The sequence below is a fragment of the Pecten maximus genome, chromosome 3 (assembly GCF_902652985.1).
Source record: "Pecten maximus chromosome 3, xPecMax1.1, whole genome shotgun sequence".
Classification (NCBI taxonomy): domain Eukaryota; kingdom Metazoa; phylum Mollusca; class Bivalvia; order Pectinida; family Pectinidae; genus Pecten; species Pecten maximus.
The window spans coordinates 14,300,298-14,311,668 of NC_047017.1; the positions used below are offsets into that span (position 1 = coordinate 14,300,298).

The following is an 11,371-nucleotide window of genomic DNA, read 5'->3' on the forward strand; positions in this document are numbered from 1 at the left end:
TATATGTCCGCCTTCCCAAATCATGTTTTTTCACGTCACGATAATTTAACTTCAATGTGACTTTGTTTTAAAGAATTAGAACAGAACGCAGTTTGCATGGTCTTAGATTTTCGCGAAATTTGAATTCGACAGGAATAATCGTAACGGGTATCATATGGGTAGGAGACCCTTACCCTGTAGGACAAAACGTTTTGTTCCTTAGCTTATAGGCAGTGTTCAAAGTCTTACGCATATCGGTAAGAGATCAGAGTATATACGTTCTCGCTTTATTCAACCTAACATTATATTTCTCTAACTTTCGTTCTAGAATCGCCTAGGGTTGCTTGAGAGTTCTAGAAGGACAATATTGTTGCATGATGATATTTATTCTTTATTTTACAAATTATATACTATGTTGCATTTTCTTTTGAAAATAGTTTCAGCTTCAAGATAGTATATGAGGTCTAAGCTACTCCTACCACTGTCATGTGTCCACCATGGTTCCTGCTTTGCTACATAAGCTCTTAGACTTTGCGTGATTCCATTCCATATTATTTTTATTTTTTAATTGTTTTCATATATATTTTTATTACAAATTGTGTTTTTTTTCAGATTATTGTTCCTTGTGATGACACAGGACATAAACAGACAGTAGCTACTTTAGGAACTGGTAATTACTTCGGGGAGATCAGTCTGCTCAAACTTGATTCCGGACAAAACAGGTAAACGAAGCAAGAACAAAACTGAAAAAGTCTCTTTTATATAATATTAAATCTTAACATTTTATATCAAAATATTAATATAAATAACTATGTACTTTTTAATATTTCCTGACGTTTTGACCAAAAATATTTCTAAACAATTGAGAGTCACTAAGAGTACGCTAACGTCTAACGCAGGAGAACTGCAGATGTCCGGTCTGTTGGGTATTCTGAGCTGTTGCGGCTTTCCAGGAAGGACCTGCTTACGGTAAGTGCTTTGACAGATTCACGTGTTGCCCGGCACAAATATTGGTGTTAATTTCTTCATACAAACCACTTAATATGTATGCACGGTAGACTTCTTAGTAATTATTTCGACTTGCACGCAGCGTTGTTATTCATTCCAATAGCTGCACTTTTCAGAATATGCAGATATGTTTCAAGATCTTTGGATGTAAATACATTGTATTGGAAATTATAAAATTTATTGAATCATGAGGCTGATTTCAATATATTCCATTGCCCAGATTCGATAAATGTATGGGAGACAGGTTCTTTCAACTTACGAGCTCGTCTCCGTAATTGCACATCCCCATCCAGATATTGTCATTACCTTCAATCTATTTTCCATTTCCTCCGTCATCTCCGTCGTCTCATAGACACCAATACCATAGTCCCATGCCATCATATTTTGCTTTCATTGCTACTTGTGATCAGTAACGAATTGTTTATGGCATATGGCAACATATGGTCCTTTCGTCATCGCAGCCATCTTGGAAATCGTTCTCGATTGAAGACAGCATTACTATTTTTTATGAAAAAATAGATTTTGATATATCATTATTAAATTATTATATTATGAAATGTTGCAGGCACTGGTGGAATACCCTGATGCAAAAGTGATACTGGAAACACAAGCCAAGCTGAGGTACATTATGTTAAGACATTACAGTAATCCTTGATTTCTCCAAAAGAATTTTATCATAGTCATTAGGTTGTGTATTCTATTGTACAACAGTCTGATTTAGTAGCGATGTTATATAATTTCCTTTCCACTTTTTATTGACAGGATGAACGAGACTAGAGTCATTAGAAACACCAATGGGGACGAACCGACTCTTCCATCTTCAGAACGTCAGACGAACGAATCATCTAAGCGTAAGCGTGATTGGCTGACAGGAATTGTCCAATCAGAGAGCTTCAAGAAACTTTTGGAGAACAAGGGTAAACTTATATGTTGTTATTTATTTGTATCTACTGATTAGTGCGTCCGATAAATCAAATGATCTATTCTTCAATCAAATCCGAATATAATCACTTTAGTTCAGATCATGTGTATATCGATTTTAAGGCATGTCTTCTTAAATTACCCATTAATACTTGCTGTAAAATTGTGATAATACTTCAGCGAAATCAACGAACAAATGCTTTAATCTGTTCCAATACCTATACATAGGTACGGAGTTGTCGGAGCTAAAGACGATCGTCAACCAGTTGAAGGATTATCAGACACAGGTATGGTATAGGGTCGTTGCTAGTCAAAATATGTATCTGCGAAAGTCCCAATTTCATGAGAAAGGCCTAATAGGGAAAATAGAGGTAAATCTTTAAATCGGTAACGTTATCAGGGGATAAATGAATGTTTACCAAACTTGGTCAGAAGCGTCCTTGGTGAAAGGAGAACAAGATTTGTCTTCAATTATTGAATGTTTTCCAGCTTAATTTGCTTTGAATCTTCTTTGGAATAAGAAATGTTAGTGAAAGGAATTAGTTGATTGCAATATATGGTGCCGAGAGGCAGATCCCAACATGGGAAAACTATTTTTGCTTGCAATAATCACTGAAATGTTCAGGTGAGCGATGCAGGCCCATGAAGTTTATGTTGAAATAATAACATTGTACCTTCGTTATGTTGTAGATACTTGAAAAAGCAAATACCCGTTCAGTGGAAAAGGTAAGAATTAGAAGAACAGGGTGCTGCGTTAAGTATACACTTGAAAGCAATCATAATTGTAATAATTCATATCATATTCGTTCATCCTTTCTGTTACTTGCGTCATCACTTTTGACATTTTACAAGTTACAATATCTGGTTTCTCAATGCCATTTACCTCACCACTTCAGACAAAATATCAATAAGTTGCAGTATCAAGTCATTTAGACGACTGGATTTCAAACACAGGAATATATTCTCTAAATGTTTAACGATTGATTAATACCCCCATTTGTTCAATATTTCAGAGAAAACGGCTTGAAATGAAATTGCAACAATATGACATCAATCTTCGAAAAGCGAACTCAAGGATAGAACAACTCCAACAAGCCTTAAATTCGTCATGTTCGTGTGGGAAACGGTCAAAATCTGTCAAAATAGAAAGTCCATTTAAAAGCAAAATTGCGCGATCTTCGTTTTCGGATAGATCTTGCAGACTATCGATAAGAAAGAAATGTGCTTCCGAACACTACCTTGAGCGTCGGGGGATGACGTCGTTAACAAGTTTTGATCAAGGTCAGCCACAACCTAAACACGGAAGGTCAGGTTCGAACTCGAACTCTACCCAGATGAATAGGTCACAGATTAATGTAACACATTCCGACAACACGGAACCGGTCAAACAAAGTAGTGGTTACTCAAGTGACACTGAAACCATGGCAACACTATTGCGGGTCAGTAGTGCACTGCGCCTGCGCCACCAATCACAGACGAGCACCGAAAGCAATTGTGATTCGAGTATCTCCACTGACGCAGATCTTGAGTCAGATTGGGAACCGGATTCCGTGAGCAACGCCATTCCACTTACACAGTTGACAAATAGTCCACAGATCAACAAAACACGGCGACGATCTTTTTTCAAAGAAACAAATGTTTAGTTATGTATCATTTAAGCCAAAGAAAATCGTCTGTTTTGATTATAATTAATTTTCATATTATTTTACACAATGTCATTGAAATTTCGATACTTGTTTTTTGGGTTTTTTTGTTTTTTTGTTTTAAATTTATTTTACTTTTACTTTTGAAAGAATGCAGGAACATTGATGTTGGTGTGAAAAAGAACTGTGCAGGAACGACAGTAGTCCTGAACATTTCTATACGCTCAAATATTGAATTCTACAACAACAGATAGAAAATGACTTTCGCATACATCTTGGTGAAAGGTGGACTTTCGGCTAATGTTATTCAGAAGGGTTCAATACATTGCAAATTGGAGACACTTCTTGACATCAACTAATGAAGAAATTGTGAAGATTTCAGAACACTGAAATATATTTCCTGTGAAACGGTGTTCAGAAATTTCGAAATAAGTTATATGTTTCATCGTACAATCAGAACTGGAGGAGATTGTGTTTTGTTTCCAATATCACTGCCTTATGGTCCATATTGATACAGTATCTAATAGTGGTGTCGTAGTATTTTAGCCACGGCATGCTTAACGGTTTAGCGTTGGTTAGTGATGTGGAATATCATAGGAGTCATGGCCGCATACACTGGCATGGAAGTATCTTATCAATGAGAACATTTATAATAGAATTATACGCATAATATTGAAAATTCATTGAAACGAAATATAAGAATACTTTTACAAAATCACTTCTCCAGTTGTCTGTGGCCACGCCGAGAGCATGTGGTTTGTTTAAAGTCAAGAACAGTTTACATCTCTGATGCAAATTGAGTTAAATCAATGTATTAACGATTCAAATTACTTACATGTATATATGTGTTTCTGTACTAGGAATGTGATATCTGCTACAAATGTTACTATTGAATAAACTATTTCCCTATGTCAACATTGTTCCATAGTCTTCATATATGACGTCAGAATAAAACCTATTACGTAACCTACATCTAGAAACATACTTTCTTATGTGAAAATATTAACATACTTAAGTAAATAAGTTTCGCTTTGAATACTAACCACATTTGAACCCAGAAGTTTCTATCCGTTTTGTTTGTATGTAAGGTAAGGAAAATTGTGTCAAGAAATGATGACGAGATACGGAAACAGATTTCAATGAGAAACCGACATCTTGTTAATAAAGCCGGATATGACCTTGAATAGAAAGGGAAGCTTTCAATGAACAACGGGAGATTAGAAGGCAGTCACGTGAGCAAAGTTTTCCCTAGGTAGGAATATTAGAAGTAAGAATGATTCTAGACATATTGTTAGTGAATCGCTACAAGCTCCTTAGTGTGGGTCGAAGGATCAACGGTTTAATCATTAAAGACATATCTCTAAATGATCAGTAAGTACTTTATAGAGAAAATAACGAGAAGTTAGAGCCGTATGTACAGAAATATTTCTTAATTTAGTCGCTTCATGTATATGTTTTCTTAGAGAACACAGTTCCTTTACATTTTCTGCTATGAATAGCTGAATTAATTTAAAAACAGATGGGTTATTCCAGTAATAACGTTTGATGTACATTTTCCTTAAATGTCTATAACTATTACGTTCAAGATTAAAATGATATTCATCTTCAATTTGTTGTCTGGTATTGCACATATTACAAAATCGTCTTAATCTTGGGAGTTTATTATATCTACCAGCTTCAATGGCTAAACAATGCGCAGATAGGCGTATCTAAGTAAGACAAATTCTAAATATTTTAGGAATATATTCGGTAAGATAAAAATGTAGTGTAACATTGTCCACAAGATGTTTATATATATGACATTTTGATGATGACTCTAAATAAATGATGTAGGTGTTGCTGGGCTTGGTCAAAAATTCTCTGCTTTATAACTGGCAAAAAATTGTCGATATAGCGTGCATACATTTGCTGGTTTTCTCGCACATATCCAAAACCAAGCGAAAATTACCCAGTTGAAACAATTTCTTGTATTACACTGTCGTGTAGTTGTCAACTTAAACCAGTACTTAATTATCCTGGGTTTCCTGTAATAATGAAGTGGAAGACGACCTAGTTCACAATATACCATTGCATTTGAGGTTGATTTTTTTTTTACATTAAGTATTCTTTTGCAAAAACGGGTGTGGACCTTTTCAAAGTCAATTGCCTTGGACGATCCCCGTTAAATTCATTCCAATCGTTCAGTCAGCATGACACCGACATTTGAAAAATAGAGAAATAAATACCTGTAGAAGAATATCGAGTCGTATATGGTTCATTAGTTATGATAGTCAGACGTCCTGGTAAGCTATCTAGCTTCTTCTGGCATATATATGTTCTTATGTGTACACTGTGACTCCAAGTTGTGCGGATTTTTCTGATTTTTTTTTTTAAGTGTTCATAACTGACAAAATATTAAACACGTGACATACACAGACATGTAGTTAATCTCTATCAAGTTGTTTTGTCATTCAGCTAAATGTAACGAAGTCACTGAATGGAGCAAACAGGATTGATTGATTATTAGTATTTTCAAAATACGCTTTTCTGTACTTTCAGGGACTTGCCTTTTAGGCATACTTAAATTGCCAAACACCGAGATGATGTTTTGTGGTCTTCATAAACAGAGAATAGTGACATGACATGTACACGTAATCGTAACTCAAAATCTATAAACCAAGGACAAAATGTGAACAAAAATTCAAGTACGTGGGGGGCACGACATGTTCCGGAAGGGCAAGCAAGCATCTTCTGTCTCTATGTCAATTCCGGATTATATCACGTTCTCTAAATGAGAGTCGGGGTAGCGACACTGCTCATATTGCAATATCATGTTTAATAGAAATGGAAGGTAAACTACTGTTAAAGTCGAGTAGAATGAGTTAGCATATTAAGATTAGTATTAACATATCAACTATATAGGCAGGAATGCAACGAGGCTGGCACCGTTGTGAACCATGAACTATGAAATCAGGCCAGCAAAGTTACTGCAACCTTATTACTACTTGTGTATACAAATCGGTTTCTTAAATTTATTTTATTTACTAGCTGTATTTATAATTGCTATTCATGTCTATATATATAGTATTCATTTCATCTTTTTTTAAACTTTATTTATACTTACTTTTTGTTCATCTAAATGTATTTTCAATCTTTCCAATCAAATATTTATTCAAATAAATAAAAAAAAATATGCTTTTGTATTTTCTATCATGTTCATATCAAATATGAAGTTGATTTTTTTTTTCATCTAATGGACTCACCTACGTTGTTCTGTCTTTTATTGTAAGGAATGACTATCCATTAAACTTAAGATCTTATAACCAGTCAAGCAGGAAGGTAGGCAGGCTTACATGGACTTTACCAGGTTTGTCCTTAATCTGTATGTTATCATTATCTACCCTCTTCTATGTAAACTTGTGTGACAATAGACTATTATTAAAATAAATTCATACAAAAACTAAAACTTAATTATTTCATTTGAATTTATATTTCAATCTATGTACACTTTTCTAATATGAGCATCCTAGGAATTCATGAGTTGTGTTCATGTATACTCTAACAGGAGATACAAATAATGTAACTTATCGCGATCGGGAACAAAACCATTAAATTGTACAAAACACACACAAGATATGAGCACTATCAATACAATTTGAGTCAGATACAGCCAAAACAAAAATAAATTAAACCACATCATACACAGCTGTTTTGTCCCTCAGGGATCCACCAGTGATGCTAAGGGCTCAAAGCACCCACACCCAGGAAACAGAAACAGATCAAAAGAAACACCAAAATCTAGTCATGGAGGTGCAACAGCTCCAAATGGGTTTTTTATCAAAAATGTAGAGAGTGAAGAAGATATTTTAAAGGAAATGGTAAAACATTTGATTTGTTCTGTGCAGACATTTTGTTTCCATATCTAAATCTCAAAAATTTGGGCTTGTCATAGGTTCAGGTATTACAATTTAATACTGTATACAATCACAGAGCTCCGTTCCTCTTTTGCTGTTATCCTGATAAATAAATGTGCAAGTACAACCCACAGGGACTTGGCATGAATTTCCAACCAATAGTTCATAAACATATATTTGTATTACATTATTCATAATAACCTATATATGGGTAGTGGTTTGGGAATGTGTGTCAAGTCCCTGTGGTTCTACCAGAGATATCTACATCCAGTAGTATAGGTACTAAAACCATTGACAATGGACTGATCATACAATCCTCGATTATTCGTGGTTCATGCAAGCTTTTAATGAATGAAAATATTTGATGAAAATTAATTGCCTGTAGCATCATTAAAAGATTTATATATTGAAGTTATGTATCTAAAATGTTACTGAAATGTCAATTCTACATTTAATGAGAGATTCAATTGTATTGCTTATAATTAAAAAAAGAGAATGCTATAATTTATTCTGTCCTTTATTAATCACAATAGATTTGGGGAAAATATCTCTTACAGATATGTTTTGTGTTCAAATCAAAAAAACATTTGTGTTCACTTGTGTTTTACAAAACATACTTCTGAAAAGCAGTCTTTAAATTAAATCACTTATGACAGGACATATCATTCAGACAGTGTTTTAATATTTCTAGTCACATACAATATTCTTTTTTCTACCACAATATGCTGGGTTATTCCACTCTCAAGCCATTGTATAAATGTGCCGACTGTTGGATAAATATATGTTATATACCACTAGTGGTATATGACCTTCCGGAATTTGAACTTTGACTCAAGCTGCAATTGTTATTGACGTCGTGAATAATCGAATGACGTCACCGGTACACTTTATTTGCATATACGAAATTATATTTGGCCAAGTTTCCCTTTGATTCAAGCCGATATTATTGTAGTAGAAACAGGTCACACGACTCGTGATTGTTGGATATGGAATTTATTCCACACGAGTAAGTTATTTTTCAAAAGTTGCAAAAGACACTCGCTAAAGCTCGTGTCTTTTGTAACTTTTAAAAAACAAATTACTTGTGTGAAATAAATTCCATATCCATCAATCACTCGTTGTGTAACCTCTACATCTAGCACTTGAATATCAGTACAAGCTTCATAAAAAAAATCACAAAATACTCAAGAAATACAAATTTTTTTAATGCATAAACAGAGCATTTATAATTAATATGCAAATAAAACAACAGTGGATCCAAGGAAAAGTCTTTTTACACACAATGATTATTTTGTTACCAATATACTATATATGATAAGAAATTACAGACTGAAAATTCTTATTACATGAACATTTGTGTACCCTGTATTTGTATTTTGCAGTATAAAATACATGTAAGTCTGAAGATTGTTGATTTTCTTGAAAGAAACATTAAAATTTTATGCTAAATATTTTGAGACATTTTCTTGAGCTAGAATACAATATAAATTTGAACAAAACTTTAGTTTGTGTTTCATTTTGATTTTTGTTTCAGGTATATATGCTTTATTTGGTTGTAATCACATATGTACACTTAGGTAACATAAACTATGGGATGACATAGATTCTCACACATATATGATCAGATACTAAACAAAGTTGGCTGAATCACTGACTGTCATTCCATACATTATAAACACCTACGGGTAGATACACTTAAAGCATAGTAAAATTTAATTGTCAGTTTGATCATCATCTTATACATACACCTTACTGTACACACATGTACATATTACAGGTTTTTTGATAAATGCATGTTATACTGTATTAAAGACAGTGAAATTCAATACAAATAGTTGAACTTTGTGAACCTGTATATACAATTATTAGCTACGTTAAGTAATTCTGTGTAAATGTATATGTGATGACTACATATAAGAATTAAGATAGTTAATAATGGTATATTTCATTTTCTTTTTTAATTTAACAAATATTTTAGCAATATCATGCACTTTTCAAAATCCAATTCAAGTAGAGGTCTGTTATATTATATTTGAAGTGAGATCCAGATAAAACATAAATTATTTCAAATTTCAAGATTAGGAATATTCTATTTCTATCTGCTGCAGCATTGTCAAATATTGAAGTCCTCATTATTTGTATCACATATCAACAAATAACTTCTAAGAAAAAAATGATAGAATCATGAATCTTTTTTGGTATCGTCATCTTCAGTCTCCATATATTCCAGTCTTGATTCGATTCCCACTTTTTTAAGTTCTTCTATCAGTTCTCCACTTTTGTGCATTTCAAGCAAAATGTCGCAACCACCGATAAATTCTCCTCCAAAGAAAACTTGTGGTATTGTTGGCCAATCTGTATAGTCTTTGACGCCTAAAAATATAATAAAAGAAATAACGAGATGAAATTTAGTTGAACAAATAATTAAACTGAAACTGTGGAAATGAATTAGTTTTCCAAAATAAAATAAGATCAACAAAACACACATAAAAAGTTTCAATCAGTGTGTTATTTTTTTAATCAAATTTGGAAAAAAAAACATACAATGTGGCCACTATTGAAAGTAAAATAATTATCTATTTTTGTAATTCAAGCAAAATGTTGCAACCTAAACGGGTTAATGTTATTCAATACTATTGGCCACCACATGTAGATATATAACTCTGCGGGTCAAAGTCAAAATAAGAAATTTGTGTAGTCAAGGTCAAAGTATAAATAAACTACATATGTAGCGGAACTGGACCGGGTCGATCATCGGCGACCAGGTAGCTCAATCCGTAGAGCATCCGGCTAGTGTTCGGAGGTCCCGGGTTTGAACCCCGGTCTGGCCGTGCATTTTCCCACTCCTACTACTTTTGGTGCCTGTGACCAAACTTTGTTTCAAGTGAGGTGAATACTTTGTCAAGGAGATACCCGAACCTGGGTTGTGAGTTGTGAGGTCTTTGGGGTCGAAGACTTAAAAAAATAGGAGGGAAGAGTGTAGCGGAACTGGACCGGGTCGATCATCGGCGACCAGGTAGCTCAATCGGTAGAGCATTCGGCTAGTGTTCGGAGGTCCCGGGTTCGAACCCCGGTCTGGCCGTGTATTTTTCCACTCCTACTACACATATAAACTTCTTATGAAAAATGTTTTACAACCTCTAATGTCAATCACACTAGTCTTGCTAGACCAGGCAGTGAGATGCAGGTCTTGGTAATGAGTATGCATACTTTGTGATCTAGATATAAACATACATTCTGTGGCCTTTCCCCTGTAGCGCTCTTTTTCCACATCAAAATAGGAAATTTGAAACACTCACTTGCTACATTATTTATAAACTTATAATTCGTATTTAAAACATTGCTCAGTACCGTGAATGTAAAAACCCTTGTACAACAATAATTACATAATGTGCACGATAAATAGTAACCGACCTTGTCTCATATCCTCATCTGCAAGGACATTATGTGCGTCGAAGTTATGTACTCCGTGAGCTTGCAGGATCTGCACAACAGCATTGCTGAAGCCGCACCGAGGAATCGCAGGAGTGCCTTTCATGAAAACGACAACAGGTTTGTCTTTCACAACGGTCTCAATAAACTCCTTTGTGCCAAATTTCGAAGCATAATGAGCAGCAAGCAATCTTGAATACGTCAAACTTCTGGTAGGAAGCACTAAACGTTTCAGAAGGGCACTCATGATTATCCTTTCAATGAAAGTGCCCTAGCGCATTTCCGGTTTATATCCTTCCGATACCGGCTTTCAATAAAAGAAAGTTCTCTATTATACTTTCAGTAGAAGCTATGTTTCCTTTAAATTTGATTAGATAATAACACATTGTTTTAAACTTTATATAATTGCTTTTTAAGTCCTATCCTGTCTATTTTTACGGTTTTCGTAACATAATTTTCGCGTAGTAATATATACACAGTTGTAAACTTCCGGTT

General features: G+C 34.2%; 2 protein-coding genes across 2 annotated transcripts in view; one reads left to right on the top strand and one right to left on the bottom strand.

Annotated features, from left to right (window-relative positions):
* Positions 1-4,466, top strand: part of LOC117323291 (cyclic nucleotide-gated cation channel alpha-3-like) — a 38,050-nt gene extending 33,584 nt beyond the window's left edge. The window contains exons 18-24 of the mRNA XM_033878425.1: positions 592-701; positions 879-948; positions 1,553-1,608; positions 1,750-1,904; positions 2,137-2,195; positions 2,599-2,634; positions 2,922-4,466. Coding sequence (XP_033734316.1) covers positions 592-701; positions 879-948; positions 1,553-1,608; positions 1,750-1,904; positions 2,137-2,195; positions 2,599-2,634; positions 2,922-3,551 — 1,116 coding nt within the window. The 3' untranslated portion in view covers positions 3,552-4,466. The remainder of the gene's footprint in view (positions 1-591; positions 702-878; positions 949-1,552; positions 1,609-1,749; positions 1,905-2,136; positions 2,196-2,598; positions 2,635-2,921) is intronic.
* Positions 4,467-8,628: 4,162 nt separating this feature from the next.
* On the bottom strand, positions 8,629-11,159 carry LOC117323292 (glutaredoxin-related protein 5, mitochondrial-like). The gene is made up of 2 exons (XM_033878426.1): positions 10,859-11,159; positions 8,629-9,817 (listed from the first exon to the last, which is right to left on the bottom strand). Exons 1-2 carry the CDS (start codon positions 11,121-11,123, stop codon positions 9,627-9,629), a joined length of 456 nt encoding a protein of 151 aa, XP_033734317.1. The 5' UTR covers positions 11,124-11,159; the 3' UTR covers positions 8,629-9,626.
* Positions 11,160-11,371: the final 212 nt, after the last annotated feature.

What these genes read in the sequence shown, in the direction of transcription:
- LOC117323292 (XM_033878426.1), bottom strand. Translation starts at nt 11,123, where the DNA reads ATGAGTGCCCTTCTGAAACGTTTAGTGCTTCCTACCAGAAGTTTGACG. An exon ending in AGATGAGGATATGAGACAAG is followed by an intron (nt 9,818 to 10,858) that starts GTCGGTTACTAT and finishes TTATATTTTTAG; the next exon opens with GCGTCAAAGACTATACAGAT.